General features: G+C 35.6%; 1 protein-coding gene across 1 annotated transcript in view; it reads left to right on the top strand.

The window, feature by feature from the left end:
• The first annotated feature begins 16,213 nt into the window (after positions 1-16,213).
• LOC145981331 (uncharacterized) overlaps positions 16,214-18,973 on the top strand; it is a 59,973-nt gene continuing 57,213 nt past the window's right edge. The window contains exon 1 of the mRNA XM_083114540.1: positions 16,214-16,358. Coding sequence (XP_082970666.1) covers positions 16,281-16,358 — 78 coding nt within the window. The 5' untranslated portion in view covers positions 16,214-16,280. The remainder of the gene's footprint in view (positions 16,359-18,973) is intronic.

An 18,973-nucleotide genomic window follows, 5' to 3' on the forward strand; every position in this document is an offset into this window, starting at 1 on the left:
GAAAACAATGTGGATGATAGAAGAGCATGTGAAACCACAGACAAGAAAGGAATATCGAATGTGTGGGAAAAGTACGTTGAAGAGCTCTACCAGAAAGAGAATCGCCCGGACAGTCAGTCTGGATGTAGAAAATGAAGAAGACGTACCTAATGATGAGAAAGAATTCTATATCCTGAATGAAGAATTTAAGCAAGCACTTAAAGAAATGAGGAATGGGAAAGCAACGGGCACTGATGAAATTCCCGTTGAACTTATCAAATGCCTAAGAGATGGAAAAAGAGAAATACTGCACTTATGCGATAAAATCTATGAGAAAGGGGATTGGCCACAATATTTCACGGAGACTGTTTTGCTACCGCTGCAGAAGAAAAGCAATGCCAGAAAATGTTCTGAGTACAGAACAATCAGCTTGATATCTCACTCGGCAAAAATTCTTCTAAGAATTCTGAGCAGGCGCCTATTTATATATTTGGAGAAATGAAAGGAGGTGTTTGTAATTATTGTAGACCTGGAGAATGCCTTTGATAGAGTGAATTGGGTTAAACTTTCAGAAATTCTGAAGAAAATTGGTGTAGATTGGAAACAACTTATACAATAACACTGGTCGACATTTTTTTCAAAAGTTGCACGATGTTTTGAAATGAATAGGTGACTCTGAAAGGATTTTTTATGCTGAATTCAAATTTGAAAACCGTTTTGCTCCATCACGTCACAATTTTTCACAAATCGTGAAAACTGAATAGCATATAGGGGTCTATTATGGTATTATTGGGATCATTTGGGGTTTATACGTATAATCATATTACAGACACATGGAATAAATATTTTTTGCAAATATAGTAATCAGTGGGTCATATATTGAGATTGAAAAATAAATATTTGCACTGCGGTTATTAAAACAAACACTTCAAACAAATTCACTAATTCAGGTATATTATGCAATGTTTCATTCACTAATAAATTATGCAATAGAATTTTGGGGGAACTCACCGGCAAGTTTAGAAGCATTTAGAAAACAAAAGCAAGCCATTAGGATTATAGCAGGTATAAAGCCTAGGGAATCGTGCAAAACGTTGTTTAAGAAATTTAAAATATTAACCCTCCCTTCTCTGTACATATATGAAAAGTCATTATATGCCAGAAAAAATATTGCGCTGCGAAGTTCAATAGAACACACATATAACACCCGAAATAAACAGCTCTTAAAGCCATACTTCACCAGGCTAACATTAGTTCAAGAAGGACCCCAACAGATGGCAATTAAAATATTCAACCATTTGCCAAATGATATAAAAGCAGAAAGTATGACAAGTTTCAAAAATAAATTAAAGAGACTATTAGTTAATAAGGAATATTATAGTGTTAGTGAATATCTAGATTGTAAATTATAGAAAATTTGTAATTATATATTTTTCTTTTATATGAACTGTACTGAACCCTCCAAATACTAATGTATATGGTTTATATGGAGTAATAAAATAATAATAAATACTATATTCATGTACATTTTCATTTACACATGTCTAGAAAGAGATATAACATAGTGCATTTCGAATTACTGAGACTCAGGATCAAACTTCATTCTTTTTGACTTTCTACCTTCCCCGACACTCGAAGTAGGAACATCTCTTTTTAACATCCAACAAAAATCTGCCATCATGGAAACATTCCATCGTCCCTGGTACCTACGTTCCATCTCTGCTATGTCCTTGTGAAATCTTTCCCCGTGCTCCTCGCTGAAGTGCCCGAGATTACTCGGAAAGAAATCTAGATGTGAGTTAAGGAAATGCAATTTGAGGCTCATTTTACAACCAAGTTTACATAAATTCGTTAGCAGATTTTTCACAAAATGTTCATAGTTAACGTGTTTTTCATTGCCCAGAAAATGGGCAACCACCATTTTGAAACTTACCCAGGCATCCCTTTCCGTAGCAGTCATTATTTCTTCAAAATCTGCATCCAACATCAGTTTCCGTATCTGAGGGCCAACAAAAATACCCTCTTTGAGCTTACTCTCAGTGAAGGATGGAAATTTCCTGGCAATGTATTTAAAGCATTCGCCGTCTTTGTCTAACGCTTTCACAAACTGTTTCATTATCCCTAACTTAATATGCAACGGAGGAAGCAGTATTTTAGACGACTGAATTAATTGCCGTTGTGTCACATTCTTCTTCCCTGGAGAGAGAGATTCTCTACTTGGCCACGTTTTCACTTTCCAATGATTCTCCCTGTCCCGACTGTCCCATTCGCAAAAGAAGCAGGGGAATTTTGTGTTCCCAGCCTGGAGACCCAACAACAAAGCTATCACTTTGAAATCTCCATAGACAGACCAACAATGTTCTTCATATTTCACTTTCAGTAACATGAACCTCAAAGTTTCATAAGTTTTCTTAAGCGACACAGAATATGCAACTGGAATCGATGGGAACACATTACAGTTATTTAACAGAACACCCTTCAGACTAGTCTGTGATGCATCAATGAAAAGTCTCCATTCACTTACATTGTAAGAAATACCATACAATTCTATGACTTTCCTTATGTTGTTACAATAAACAATGTTTTCGTCTTCAGTAAAGTATGGGAGTAGTTCTGTCTCTCGATGCCTGTACCATGAAAAATGTGTTCCTGGAGACAACAGGTTTTTCTTACTCAGTCGGGAACCAAGAAGTTGGGCACTCTCATTTGGTAAATTTAGGTCTCTTACGAGATCATTCAGTTCATGTTGTGTGAAAGGTTGCGGAGTGCCTGTACTTGTACCAGGACAGAAATCGTCACTGTCATCATAGTGTGCACGTTCAACTTCAGTGTCACTTGAAGTGCTGCAATTATCACTACTCGTACGTGGTACAGGTACAGGTACATCTGGCCCATGAGGCACGGGCCTAATGGCCGATTGTACACTGTTAAAAATGGTTTAGTCAATAGTGACTAAATCGATATATTCGCGGGGGTTTTAGTCAAAATTGAACAAGCCGTTTTCTAACTTGAGTAAGTTTGGGTACTCAGTCTTCATCATGTCCATTTAGTCATTTGTGTAGAATATTTTATTTTAAGTTTTGCAATCTGATTGAATTCTAAATCACCCAGAGAAAATGTTTTCATCCATTCTTCAGTTGAAGCAGATATTTTTTGTGCGTACTGTCAATAGAAAGAAATAACTATTTTTTCTCTCGGTGTAGCTTTGTTTCTGTGTGCCCAGCATTGCGCGGAAGGATACTACCACCTTGAACGTGCTGTTGTGCTCGCTAAAGTTGACGGGAAATGTTTGTCTCGTCATGCCTTCCTTACAATTTTACAAACCGAACTGTATACAAGGAGCTTTGAGTGAAATTCCATTGAAGAAGATGAGATTTCCTTCTGTGGAAATATTTTCAGGATCGTCTCTGAATTTAGAACGTAAGTACTTTTCGATATTGAAATCTTGGTTTGTTTTGTGCTCGAATATGGCCGACCACATTTCTCGGCCAGAGTTACTTAAGTATAGCGTATTTTAATCACTGCATTGTAAAACTCTAGAAAAATCAAACTCCATTTTTTTTAGGAAGTACAATTGTACAATTTTTGCTGGTTTGCTGCACAGGAAAAATTAACTTGTTCAAACGTAGCAACGAGGAGCATTACCGACATTTCGAAAATATTATCCGAGTCACCTCTAGTTTTATTTAAATATGTTTTCACGAAGATTGCCGTGTTTAAGCAGGTTGCATGTATATTTCGTTTTCAATAAGTTCAGCTGTAAAGTAAAGATATCCTAAAACAAAGGATTTTACGAATATTTGTGTCCACGATTTGTGTATTAATAATTTTTCACTACCTTTAAGCAGTACAGAATTTTCCCACACAGGTACTACCGATATACGTTATATATAATTTGTGTGTGTGTAGTGGTAAAAGTGTTAAAAATGTTTTGTGTGTGAACTGTTTGTGTATTCATAACTTTTCACTACCTTTAAGCACTACATAAGTTTCCCACACAGATAGATAACATTATCCATAATTTATGTTTTAGTGGGAAAAGTGTCACCAAAAGCATTTGATTCCTTGTAATCGTGTAGCAAACCAGCACAAAGTTGTAAAAAATTATTTAACACAGAGACTTTAACCTGTTCACTTTGATGGTCAAGTATCATACACATTTATCTATGTATTTTGAACACTTTTCTCTGTAAAAGACTGATTTTATTACCACTTGGAACATTACTGGAGCTCTCCATTTTGACAGGGTTATTGGTTGAGAAGTATGAGGGTGTATGGGGAATATGCATGTTTAGCATAACATTCTATGAAGCTAGAATCCCAGGTTGAAACACTGTGTAAGATATACCAACTTTCTATGCTATATCTATTACAAAGTTTCCATCAGCATAGTTTTTCCACTGAATGTTTTGCTATGCAAAAGGAGGGATATATACGTATATAAGATGGAATATGCATGTTTATAGTATGAGGGGTTACATGTATGTATGTTGTACGTCGTCCACACTACACAAATTTAAATAACACTGGCTGACATAACTGTTTTTTATATCTACATCATAAAAATGTGCTTACAACTAAGTTTTTATTTTTATTCTTAAAATTTGAGGTCATTACAATAATTAGAAGCAGACACATTCACAACTTTAATTTTGCTTAGCAAGCAGCAAATATTTTTCATACATTGAATGTTTTATTTTACTGCATGTTGTTAGTGCTAATCAAGGTGTTGATCTGCCTGCAAAATACAACTTTTATAACCATTTGGAGTAGTATTGGAACTCTTCCTTTTATGAGTGTATTAATGTGTTGCTTATTATGAGAATTGTTGCCTAACCTGGAATATACATGTTCAGTAAATGAGGGGCTACACGTCTGTATATTATATGCCATCCGCACTGTACAAATTTAAACGGATGTGTTTACTTCAGATTTATTGATTTAGTTTTGAAATTGGATACCATTGCAATAAAGAGAGGGCACTTTCTTCACGATACAAGAAATATTCCATTATGTTTCACAATTTTAATTTTTCTGAACAATGAGCAAATTTTTTACATTCACTCTACAATTCATACATTCTTTATTTCACAACATATTGTTAGTTCTAATCAGGGTGTTGATCTGTATGGATAGCTTGTCTATTTGTGAAGAAAATGTTCTACATTTTCTCCTTCATTTTATTTCATTCTTTGCTGCATGAAGTTGCATTTAAATTTAATTTAAAAGGAATGTTGCTCATGTTTAGAATATAATATCTCTCTTCTTCCACTTGCATAGCAACACACTCAGGGGAAAACTGCACTGATGGAAACTTTGTAACACATCTACTTATAAGCAGAATCATATTCTTTAAAAAGTAATGAATGTTTAAAATGCTATGGAAAATTGGTATATACTTGTCTCAACCAGTGTTCAAATCTGGGATTCGTGGCTTCCTACCACATTATGCTAACCACTCCCACAAACAGGCTAATTTCACAGATATAATCAGGTATAATTTTCTTCTTTCCTGTACTACAATGTATAACAAGCTCAAAATTAAATCATTATCACAAACACTCATGTAATGGTAGTTATGTATAATGTAAATAATATATATTGCCACTTTTAACTCAAAATAGAACTCAACTGGGAACAAAGTAGGTTTATGATAGGTATAAAAAAGTATACATCAATTTTGCATAATCTCGATGCATCTTAACTAGGGCTGAGACGATACCACTTTGAACCGATGCCGATACTCTCACCGATTCACACCGATACTTGAATATTGTAATAATTAAAAGTTACTTAGAAATTTCATTAACAATAGTGTATAAGTATTCCATTTTAATTATATACATCAATTGATCAATATATTTGCCTTAAAATACACAAAAATTACATTAGAATATTGATTTTACATGTTATGTTCACACAAAACTGCTGAAAACTAAAGAGAAACTTCTAATTTTGCATAATTTCCAGATAGGCCGCACAACATAGTTATGTTGGACATATTTGCTGGCACTATGTTTAAAAAAGTGAGCTAACTGCTGTCATAAGTACATAGTAAACTCAACACTAATGATGTGACTCACAGTTGTAACCTTTGTATGCCTTTACATGATATCTTTTAAAAATATCCCATTATGCCATTCAACATGCCGGCTGTGTAAGGGGATGAAACAGAGAGGGCCAAATACTTACCAATCAGTGGGATCGTATTACTTGCCACAGAACAATTTGATGTTTGTATTGCTAGTAGTAAGTGTCCTGTTGCCAGGAATATGATGGATGCATGTTTTAAATCCCAGTGACTGGTATGTTGTGTCATATGATTATAAGAGCTATCCAGGTGACTTTTGATATAGTCCAGAATAAAATACAAGTCTTCATTATGAGTAGAGCTGGCTTATACTTTCAGTGGCCTCTGCCAAAGGACCAGATTTTTTTTGTAAGGGGGGGACTTATCTTGTGTGATGGTCAATAGCAGAGGACATCTTACATTGAATGAAGATATTTAAACAGTTTACGTGTGGTGTAAGTTTGCTTATTCAGATTTGTAATATATAGTATATGTGTTTCTAAATCTTTTACTCCATGTTACAAAAGTCACATCAGTGTGTGTAAATTAACTACAATAATTTGCTGAATTTGTAGAATCTGATATTTTGTCATTTCACTCTTCAGTTGTTCAGTGCACTGCAAAAAAATATTCATTTGATTTATAGAATAGGCACCATAGTTTTTCTCACATTGGAGTTTTTTGTTTCACTATGTGTGGCAAATATGTTACATTTACAAAATTAGTGAGCATTATATTTTACTTAAACATCTCACACCAAGCACTATGTCCAATACTTACTATGAGCTTTCTAGGTGTCTGCACTTTTCATATTCATGCTGATCATATGACCTAATATACAGGTCGGGTACATTATTTCGCTAACTTAGTCACTTTGGAATGACCTGAATGGATTGATGAAGAAAGAGATACAATAAATATTCTTTAAAAATTGGTTTAATTGTATGATGAAGAAACATTCTTGTAGAAACATTCAATTTATACCTTCAGTTTGGTTCCTACATTTTAACACAATCTCTTTGGAATATTTTGATTTGATTTGGCGTTTTAAGTCCACTTTATGCACAGTAAGGCTAATCTGGACTGGACCTACAAGTCAAAATGGATCCGAACCACTATGTGCCTCCACAGGGTATAGAATTCGGGACCCCTTGATTACAAGGCGGCGACGCTACCACTGCACCATCGGGAAAGCACCTTTCTTTGGAATATAACTAGTGGGATGGAATATTGACAATGTCTTAATTCAATATCAATTTTGAATAAGAAATACATGTAATTAGGATTTTTTTTGTTATCATCCAAGTAATGGTTTATTTTGGGTTCCTGCATAGCCAAATGGTTATGGCTCATAAATGATTTTAGTACAAACAGTTTTAAGTTCAATTTCCATTAGCCCCCCCCCCCCCACCAAGATAGTTTGTTAGTGCCAGCATTGTGAGGACAATTAAGAGCTACTTGAAAAGAAATAGCTGAATCCAATTGGGAAAGCTACATAACAATGTCACTGGAGATCTACATGCACACCACATGTCGTGCAATGGAAGTCCACTGACAGGTTCTTGCAGAGCTCCGACATACCATGTCGTGCACGTTTGTGAATCTCTAAGATTTTTTTAGTTTTGTGTTTCTTCATTTTCTGTTAATATATGTTTCTTTTTCTTCTTTATCAGATGGAAATTTTTCATGGTTTAGAAATGAGAAACATTGAACTGAAAAATTAATGGGTTACATTTATGCACTTTCAAAAGCCTCCAGCAGAATTGAATTTTAAAATCTGTGTGTGCATGTGTTTTTCAGGCAAGAGAACTACGCAGTCAAGATTAGATGTGTAAGTTCACTTTGTCTCAATTATTATGCTTCACGCATACTACAGAAAATGCCTGCTAATAAACAAAATTGGAATATGTTAGTGAAACTGACAATTGAGAAAAGATGTGACTTGGAAGGAATTGTAGTCTAGAGTCATGGAATTTATTGACAGTACCCTAAAACATGAAGATGTGTGCAATAACATTTTTACTTTCAATATCAAACTTCAAATGCCATTATTTTTGTATTTTTCTATGTTGATAAAAATTCAATGAACAATGATTTTAAGCACACCTTATGCAGAGATAGGCTAATTGGGAGTGGTCAAGCCGTTTAAATTACAATTCAATTTACATCACTGTGTCCTGCTGGGAATCAAATCCAGAGATAACGTGGAATCAGAACAATTATGTGGCTCCAGGGGGAGTTACAATAGGTGATTTGAATAATACTCAATATGATTGATTTGTGAATCACTTAGATGTAAATTATGCTTTTATAGGGTCAAATAAAACTGAGTATTTATGTCCCTCAAAATCAGACAGCAATGCAAGTTATGCTGATTAGTGTGTTGCAAATTGAATTGCATCGTAGCATTTTGAAACGTTTCACTTTACTAGTGAAGAATAGTTCAACGAATGTGTTTCATGGTTTTCAAAAGCCTGCCAAACAGTCTTGCATGTTTTAAAACTGACAGTGTCAAAAATCATTATATTTATATATTGTGAATAAAAAGGGTTTGAAAACTTGTTTTGCTGAATTGAAGTACCATATACAGTATATCTACTGCAGTGTATAACCGGGGATTGTAAAATTTTTTCGTACACTGTCTTATATTCAAGAATTGTGGGTTTCTTATTTAGGATAATGTATTCTTCAAAAGTAGGAGAGAAACACATTTTTGTTTTGTGGCAATTATTATACATGTTAGATGCTAATGAAAGTATTATTTTTATAAGCAATAGAAATCAGCTTCATGTGGTAAATAGCAGCAAAGTTGAGAACATGTCTCATTTACAGGTGATCTTGACCATGTTCTTATTGGATATTTTATTGCTGTAATCCTTTAGAAATATATGTCAAGTGCTCACTTATCATGATAAGTTGCAATATATTTGTATAAACATGTTTTTCAATTTTAATATTCACTAAATGTTTCTTCATATGGTATGTTTTTGTTTTTCAGGATGAAGATGTCTGAGAAATCGTAGGTTTAAATAAAATGGTCTTATCCAGTCACCTGAAGAGGATATGTGTTGGGATGAAACTGAATGAATAATAAGAATGGACTTAAGGTGATTTCCAGCTGCTTTTTTGTTTGAAATATTGACATGACGTAAGTAGCTAGGCTTTGCTGCATCTTTTGTGGAGGTGAATCTTTGAACAAGTGATTACAGGTGTGCCTTAGATTTTATTTTGCTATGGAACATTTATTAGGGTGTGGTAGTGTATGTGGATCACCATCTTACATGTATTTTCTTTAGTTTTTAACATCTGAAAAATGTAGCAAGGTAAGGTAGTAATATACTTTGCATAGGCATTCATTTTGTTTGTGTAGCATCAATAAATGGTTATTCATAGTCATAAAATTCCTTCCACACATCTAGCATAACTGAGGGTGGGGGGAAGTTTGCCATGCCCACCCAGTGGCGGAGAAGTTATAGTTCGGGTGGCAAATTTCAGTCGGGTACCTCATCTGACCGACAATAAGTTCTAACAACGCTTGCACTGTTTTACATAAATAATATAGACTACTGTGGACAGGAACCAAGCAGACTTCCATGGTCTAGTGATTAGCATATTGGTTTGCAAAAATAAGAGTCCAGGGCGGGGAAGAATTATTATTGAAATTGCTGTTTGCTTTAAGTCCACTTTATGCACAAATATGCTTATAGGGACTGGAGTTGAAGTTGAAACTACTGTAGAATCCAAATCAAAATATTCCTCCATCAAGTATCGAACCTAGGACCCTTTTATAATTCTTCCCATTGCCATTGTAAACTGAATGATCAGACATGAGAAGTAATGTGAATAACCAATGAAAACAAAAACCTATTTTCTCACGGGGTCACCTATTAAGGCACATTCCACAGTGGGTTGGATCCAAATTTAAACGGTGGATCCAGTTTCGGTTAGTCATGAGCATATAGTAGGTTTAAACTTTGTGATGAAACACAGAACATTTTGGTCTTCAAAAATATTAAGAATAATAATATTCAAAAACCTGGCAATTAGGAGGGGTGAATGCCCAAATCCCTCTCCCTGTGGGTGCGTGCCTAGACCCGCCACTTCTTGTTTTTCAAGAAGGGGGAAAAATTCAACTGGTGGACCTTTGAACGCCCCCACCCTCTTGCGCATGGCAGTAACAGTGTACAAGTGGGTGGTAATTTTTGTAATTATTATAGTTACTATATAAACTATATAGACATTAATATGATTTTATGAAGTTTAGGGAATGATAAAATATGTGTAAATTCATTTAATGATTGGTTCTTGTTTTTTTTATTAATGATAGTAATTGTTCAATTGTTATAGTATAACAGCATCTATGTAAACAACAATGAATCAGTGATTCAATAATATAATGGCTTGGAGTTTAGGGCTAAAAAAAATGTAGGCCTCTGAGTCGACCGCTGAAGTGTACTGAAAGAAAATCTGATGAAAATTTTTAAAAATCTAAATACAGTAAATGCCTGATATAGCCTGGCCTGCTAAAGGCTACAAATGAAATTGAGTATAGGGAAGTATCATAATGATGTTCACAGCAGGGAGTAGGCTTATAAGTCCACGTCAGCACTACGGCAGGACCAATGAAAGTCACAAAAAAATTTAACATTCATAAAATAATATATTCAAAATATTTGCTTGTTTGAACTAGTTGCAGGCCAATATTTTGTAATTTTTTACATAGTATAAAAAATATTGATTTTATTGGCCTACTTTTACAATGCTATTTTAGTCTGTTTTTTTCATTTTAATGATTTGGTTTTATTTTTCCTTATCTTTATATTTTAGCCTACATAGACATGTAAACACAAGCAACTTCTTGAGTTTTTTAAATGTAGCCTACCTATTAGTAAGAAAACATACTTTTTATCCATAAGGTCATTTTCAACTTCCTTCATGTCACAGTGTTTGTTTCTAATGTTTGAACCATTTTGCAATTATAAAATGTAACACATTGTAGCTGGGTATAGAGCATATTAAAAATAACATATATTTTTTGTTCAGTATCATGTTTGAATTGAGAATTTGTGGTTTGCTATTGTTACTTATTGAACAGTTTGTTATGTGAGAGTTCCAATAAATACATTTCAAAATGAATTGTCCATTTGTTTTGATTCACAGTTTTTTTCTTCCAATCCTTCAGTTATTTACGTAATGATTTTAATGTAATTTTTAATTCCAAGAATATTTCCAAAATACACTTAGTTTGTTATTTTTAAGTCATAAACAATGGTGGTGTCTGTATGAGCAGTGATTCTCTTCTTTGTGTGTGTGGTGGGTAACTTATTTGCCCTTATTGAGAATGATTTTGATCATTTTTCTAAGGTATGTGCTTCAAGAATATGTACAGCCAATTTGAAGCCAACCTATCCTCTTTTCTCAATTAAATTTTCAGAATATTTATGCAGAATTTTTACTGTCATAGAATTTAGTTCGTAAAGAATTTGAGACACTTGACTTTTTTAATCATAAATGCATATATTTACAATTGAAGGTGTAATGCTTGTTAATTCTGTGTTAAATTGAGGAAACTACTATATATTCTCTGCATATGTTTCTTCTACATGTATATCTATCTGAGGTAAGATATTATTTTTCAATTACTGCAAAGTTGTCCAGGAACCCTTTTTTTCCAGCTTGAACAAATATTACTACTACAGAATTTTAGTCGCATACTCAGGGATCCATAATTTTTTCATGTTACATTGTTTAGTCTCAATCTTGAAATAAACTTGTCATTTTTTAAGCAACTTGTCTCAAATACAGGTAACTTGAAAAGTGATAAATTTATTTTATTCTTGGAAAGTAGTTTCTCTTTAATTTTAACTAAATTCTACCTCAAGCTTGAGAAGCAATACTAATTCAATTTTGACCAAATTTTAATCAAAAATTAATAAACTGACCTCAGCCTTGAGAAGCAGTAATTATTCAATTTTGACTAATTTTTTGTCAAAAAATGAATAAATCCACTTCAACCTTGAGAAGCAGTAATTATTCAATTTTGACTAAATTTTATTCAAAAAATGAATAAATCCACCTTAGCCTTGAGAAGCAGCAATTATTCAATTTTGACTAAATTTTAATCAAAAAATGAATAAATCCACCTCAGCTTTGAGAAACAGTAATTATTCAATTTTGACTACATTTTAGTCAAAAATGAATAAATCCACTTCAGCCTTGAGAAGCAGTAATTATTCAATTTTGACTAAATTTTAGTCAAAAAATGAATAAATATATTTCTCACTTTTGACTATATAACACACTGAAATGAAATGACTAAATGCATGTCGTCACTTTTGACGCAAATCTAGTCGGTGCTAGTTTCAGTACTGGATTTAGTCAAAAGTGACTAATTTTTGTTCGATTTTGACTAAGTTGTTGGGATAGCTCACATTGCTCTTGTTCTTAGCACTGAAACCGCTAACATCTATAGCACAGAAATAGCAGTCATCAATGTGATTTTTTGGTTCCCGCCATACCATTGGTATTCCAAATGGCAATGCTTTCCTCTTGCCACACTTCCACAATCGCAAAGCTTCCATACATGTTTTGCAAACTTCATGCGGGGCCCAGTTTTTGTTCTGATCACCTACTTTAACACCAAAATATTCGTGGTAAGCAGACCTCACAAATGTGGTGATACGTTGTCTTTGCCTCTTCACTACATAGCTTCCACAAATGTAACAGAATACGTGGGGCGAGTTCAAACACTTCCTGGACGACGACGACATTGTCTCTCGACACAACACTGCACGAACTATCGACAATGACGAAAACTTTATCAAATATTTTGCATTCCCTACTGCTATTTACATATATATTATCTACAATACACTTAACTAAGGTTTTCGGGTCACGTAACCTTATACACGGTAAATAAATTAAAAACTGTACTCTTTGCATTAGTTGGTATCGAATAACAAAACTTAGAAACAAATTTATTGAATCATTCATTGTTACTAGGCGTCTTCAGCAATTTTGTTAATCATATAATGTATTAAGAGGTGCACTGCCATCTATCGGGAATATTATTAACTTCTAAATTCTGGGCAGGAATTACGATTTATACAACAATGAAGATTTCTAAATAACTGAGGGTGATACAACAAAAAGAAGGTCACTTCTGAAATCAGCATCAAATGTTGTTTCAGAAACCACAATTAGTTTCCAAACATCAGAACCCATGTCGACCAGTGTAATCAACGAGTTAAAGTGAGAATAGGAGACGAAATAACAGAAGGCTGTGAAATTGGAAGAGGAGTACGACAAGGATGTTGCGTATCGTGTACTTTGTTTAATAACTATTTACAAGATATAGTGATTTTTTTTCCAGGGCACAGGAGGTGTCAAATTGGGAGGAAGAAGAATAAACTGCATAAGATTTACTGATGACATGGCACTATTCGCTGAGGATAAAAGAACCATAAATAGTATGTTAGAAGAGTTAAACAGCAGCTGTGAGCAGTATGGGATGAAGATTAATCTAAACAATACAAAGGCAATGGTTATAGGACGGAAACCAAGGAATATTAATGTGAGAGCAAACAGTGAAATAATCCAGCAAGTGGATAGCTTCAAGTACCTTGGATGCACTATAAACAGTGACATGAGCTTCTACCAAGAAGTGAAAATGAGAATCGCAATAGGAAAAGAAGCTTTCAATAGAAGAAAAAATGTTTTTGTGGACCCATGGACATAGGTCTAAGGAAAGGATTAGTGAAATGTTTTGTGTGGAGTATAGCACCATATAGTACAGAAACCTGGACGTTGAGAAGAAATTAAGAAAAAAGACTCGACGCTTTTGAAATGTGGACATGGCGAAATATGGAGCGTGTAAAATGGACGAACAAGGTAAAAAACGAAGCCGTACTGAAGACAGTTGGTTAAAAAAGATCTGTACTAGAGACCATCGAGAAGAGGAAAAGAAACTGGTTAGGACACTGTCTAAGAAGGAACTGCCTGCTAAGGAATGCCTTGGAGGGATTGTTGAAGGAGGAAAAGTCCGTGGAAGAAAGATATATCAGCTTATGGATGATATTAAAATAACTGGGTCGTATGCTATTACGAAGCGTAAGGCAGAGAATACGGAAAGCTGAAGATTGCAGTGAAAAACCTGCCAATTAGGCATAAAACAATGAACGAATGAATGAGTGAATATTTTTTATAAAATTACCTCGCCTGTTGGGGTGAGAACAAAGCGCATTGAAGGGAACCTACAAACAATAAAATCTCATTCAGATATAGCATAACTGAAAGATTACGTAATTTCGATGCCAACACATCCAATTCGCCATACGATTTTCACAGCCTGTGTGGGAGATCTTCCATCCAGTTAAGGGGTGACGTGTGGTCAGCACGTCGAACTCGCAGTCGTTGTAGGTTACTATGACCGGGTTACGCTACTCATTCGTAGCTCCCCAATTTGCTCACAGTGGTTGGTGGCAATAACAGGTTGGGACATGCACAGGTCTCAGAAGAAAAGTTGTTATGTTTCCCCCAGAAAACTCGAACCTTTGCGCGTTCATCAGCCCGAGCCCAAAACCTGACGCCTTGGATCGCAAGGTGCGGGACTCCTATGAATAATAAGTTTAGCAAATGTAAATAATCCATTACTTTCTTTTTAGTGATTGTTGGAAACATTAAAGCCCAATTTCGTGGTTCTTACAAAAAATGGTCACCTTTCCTAATACTCGTATGTATATGTTTCTAACCGTTTACTGTGTATTCGTTGCTATAACAGGTTGGGACATTGATACACATTAGGAGAAGGTCTGATAATGTTGCTCATGTGACTCCATAGTGGCAAATATTTTTAATGTTAATGCACTTTATATTAAATGTGGAAATCTTTAAGAGCAGTCTTGGAAATTTCCTAGGCGAGGGGAAGGGGAGGTTTCACTCTACAACACTTGCTTCATATATTTTTTCACTTGCTTCATATATTTTTTGGGACGTAAGATCTGGTGGTTTCCTAGTCTGTGTACTTCATGCACAAATAGGCTAATCGGGACTGGGCCTACGGCTGAAAATAGGGATCTGAACCACTACGTGCCTCTGCCTGCTATCGAACCAGGGACCGCTTGATTAAAACTTCGCCACAGTGGAGGCCACCTAGTCTGTAGACGTAGTATCCTTAAATTTTCTATCTGTTTCAGTAGGAACATTAGAATTTGTGAAGCAAAGTCGCACATAGTGGCAGAGAAGGGGCGGAAATCGAGTGGGTAGAGCGAAAGAGTACACGCCGCTGCGAAGGCTTGTACCTACATTCTCTTCCCCCTCCACGTAATCCCGTTCCCTCTAACGTATTCATTGGTGGAGCCGTCTTGGGCCACTAGTTGCGCAGAGACTTGTCTTCGCTCCCAAGCTCCACTGATACCCGGGACAGAGTATTATTTTTGTTCGTGAATAGGTATAACCAGTGCTTTTTCTGAAGATAGATACGTAGGGATCATCAAGAATGAAGAATCGCAACCCAAATTCTGCTTTAGGCTCATTCGTGTGGGGACACTCTTCCATCAATCAATTTGAGGTTTAAGTCCATTTTATGCGCAGCTGGACTAATCTAGACTGGACCTACAGTTTATAAAGTATAAATTTTCTGTATTCCAGAATAGGACAGGAATAATTGTATTTGTAATAATTGTATTCACTTACATCTAAGCTCAAATAAAGTTTGTGAATAAATAAACGGGGGAATTCTGAGAACACTGACGCCCTGGTTGTTATTTGATGGCCCCACTGCATAAAGCACATACCCCTGAATGTATGCGGTAGGAAGCGGGCCCGTCAGAGGGTTCCCCCTTTATACACACACACCTCACTTTACAGTGGAATCCAAACCACCCGAGCTCGGGACCCCTTGATTAAAAGTCGACGACGTTACCACTCGCCATCGGGGAGACTTCATTCAATAGATTTGGATAATAATATAATAGCATAGCAACACATCTACTTGCATCATTCGTCCTGAAGGTTGCTGAAGAACATAAGAACAATTCGTGATAGTCATCAGCGTAGGTGGTTCCATTTCATCTAAACAAAGGAAAAAGCTATTTGTTAAATGATTCGAAGGTCCACTTCTCTGAGAAAGCCATTACATTTTCCTGCTCTACTTTCCTATAAAAACCCACTTCGCTTGACCTCAAGTTCTTCATCCACCGATTCGTTCACAGCTGCACACATTCTGAGCACGATGAGGTTCTGCGTGATGTTCGTTCTGCTGGCAGCTTCTTTCGTCTTCCTGTTAAGTCGAGACATGGTTGAGGTCCAGGTGAGTAGAAAATTGCATTGCACTGCTCTCGATACATTTTTTTTTAATACAGAGCAGCTGTTCTCAAACGTTTTCTTGTAGTACCCTTTAGTCGTAACTAAACGTCTAATGTACACCCTACCATAGGTTTTCTTCGAATGGGTTTTGGTGATTTTTTTGGCTGACGGATTTGTGGGAAGTTTTTGATAGGTTGGAGGCGTATATCTGCAATACATCAAAATGGTTTTCGAGCTGTATTTAGAAAGATGGTAAACAAAAATACATTACAATCCTATGTTTATTTTATTGGGTGTTCCTACGCTTACAATCTTTATGATTAGTCACAAAAATGAAAATGTGAAACACATGTATGCAAAGAAGTATATGAAAAACTAATTTTCATATACTTTTCCTAACTTACTGAAAAAGTGTAAAGTACAAAATTAAGTTTGAAAAGAAACTGTCAGGTACCATTTTGTAGTTTTTATTGTAAATCCTCAGAGTTTCTAGTGAGAAGGATGTGCCTGCGTAGACTGACACAGTTTCCTGATGTCTGGTTGGGCACTTGAAACTTTCATGCGGAGATTCGGCTCCAAATTTAGTCCATTATAGATTTCGAACGAGTAATTTATTTCAAAACATATGAAAAAAAAGATAAGAGTGTCAGTGACAAAAACCAGCCTGTTGAGTGTTAAAGCTATGAAGTCTGAAACAATGAAGCTGCTCTACACACCCGCAGGAAAAATGTCGCCGTGTAGCTATTCTCGACATTTCTTTTCCGAGCTGATCGCGTACCCCATTCAAGTCGTTCATGTACTCCAGTTGGTACGCTTTCCACACTTTGACAACCAATAATATAGTGCCCAGATCACCAGACATGCTATATCTTTGAATGATTGTTGTTTGCACCAATTGCCAATAGGCTCCTTTATATACGAGGGGATGCTGAAACGTTCGTAGCCCGACGTAAAAAGAATGCACTTGGAATGATGAAACTTCATAGTTACTCAACATACTCCCCTCGAAGCTCAGTGCACTTTCTGGCCCGGTGCTCCAACTTTTGCAAAGCACTTAAAAAAATTCTGCAGTTTGCTCCTTGCATCAATGCTCTGTGCAGTAATCACCTCCTGATCTGAAGCAAAATGGCGTCCCTTCAGGTGTCTCTTGAGCTGAGGAAAGAGAAAGTAGTCCGATGGAGTCAGATCGCGGAAATAGGGTGGATGATTAAGACACCGAGAGCCCAGGTGTCGCAATTTCTGTTGTGTTGCTGCTGCTCGGTGGGCAGGGGCATTGTCATGGACAAGCAGGACACCTGCAAGAACCAAACTTCAGAATGTTTTAAAGTGGTTTGCAAAATTTGGAGCACAAGCCAGAAAGTGCATTGAGTTCCGTGGGGAGAATGTTGAGTAACTATGAAATTTCATCATTCCAAGTACATTCCTTCTACGTCGGGCTACAAACTTTTCAGCGTCCCTCGTAATGCCTATTCCAGACGTTTCTAATGAATTTCAATCATTATGCACTCAAACCGTGTTCAGGGCAGCAACTTAAGGTGTTCTGCACTGCAATTGTCAACTCAAAAGGATTGTATACACTCCTCTGAGTGTTTGTTGTAGTCGTAGCAACGCCGAGAGTGTGTCCATTCAGGAAAAAAATGGTAGTGCAATACGCCTTATCGGCAAATTTTGGCTAATCGGGAAGATAATTATACTGGCCGTGAGATTAGACGCCAGAGCCTAGCTAGTCTGCAATTGCAATCAAGGGTTTACTACGTGGAAGAGAGGTTCACATTTTGGTGACTGAAAAAACAGCCTTACACCCCACAAAGTTCATTCATCAACATACACTCGAAAACACAAAGTTCAGAATGAAGTATCATTGGAACTATCCATCTGCATATCGCCTTATGGCTTGGTACGTACAATTTCAAATAAGTGAAGCTTGAACCATGGGCGTGGCCAGAACGTTTTGCAAGGGGGGGTCGGGCAAATGATAAAAGTTGAATAGTAGAAAAATAAGTATTAGTACGACAATTATAAATGTTATTATTCAATAACAAATATTATAAACTAACAAAAATAAATTTTATTCGAAATAATAATAATTACTATATATATATATATATATAATAATAATTATTATTATTATATAAATGAGGAGACTCAATCCACCAAACGAGTGGACACCAGCACCACTATTTTTTTTGTTATTTCTTTTGCATTTTATGCAGTTAGTATCCGAAATGCATTTTGATATTAACTTTTGCACGTCTCGTTCAAGAAAAGGCTTTAAATGTTAGGTTTTTTTTGCATAAAATTTGTTGTGTGACCTCTCACCTACAACTATAATTCTTACAATTTTGAAACTCTAGAACGATTGCTCTTTGGATTAAATGGTATAATATAACCTTGTTCGTGTATTTTTCACTCAATGTTTTCCATCCAATGCATTTTTACTTTGATTATTCTCTTCGAATTCTAACTCAATAAAATTTATTTCTGTTCTTAAAAGTAAGAGTAACAAACTTTCGACTTTCTTGTATTTTTAAATTAACAATCTCAATCTTCTGGGGGTCCACAGACCCGTTCCAGTTTCATTGGGTATCGAGTTTCATAACTGTACTGTAATGAAATTCT

Source organism: Lepisma saccharinum, chromosome 29 (genome assembly GCF_977018435.1).
Source record: "Lepisma saccharinum chromosome 29, izLepSacc3.1, whole genome shotgun sequence".
Classification (NCBI taxonomy): Eukaryota; Metazoa; Arthropoda; class Insecta; order Zygentoma; family Lepismatidae; genus Lepisma; species Lepisma saccharinum.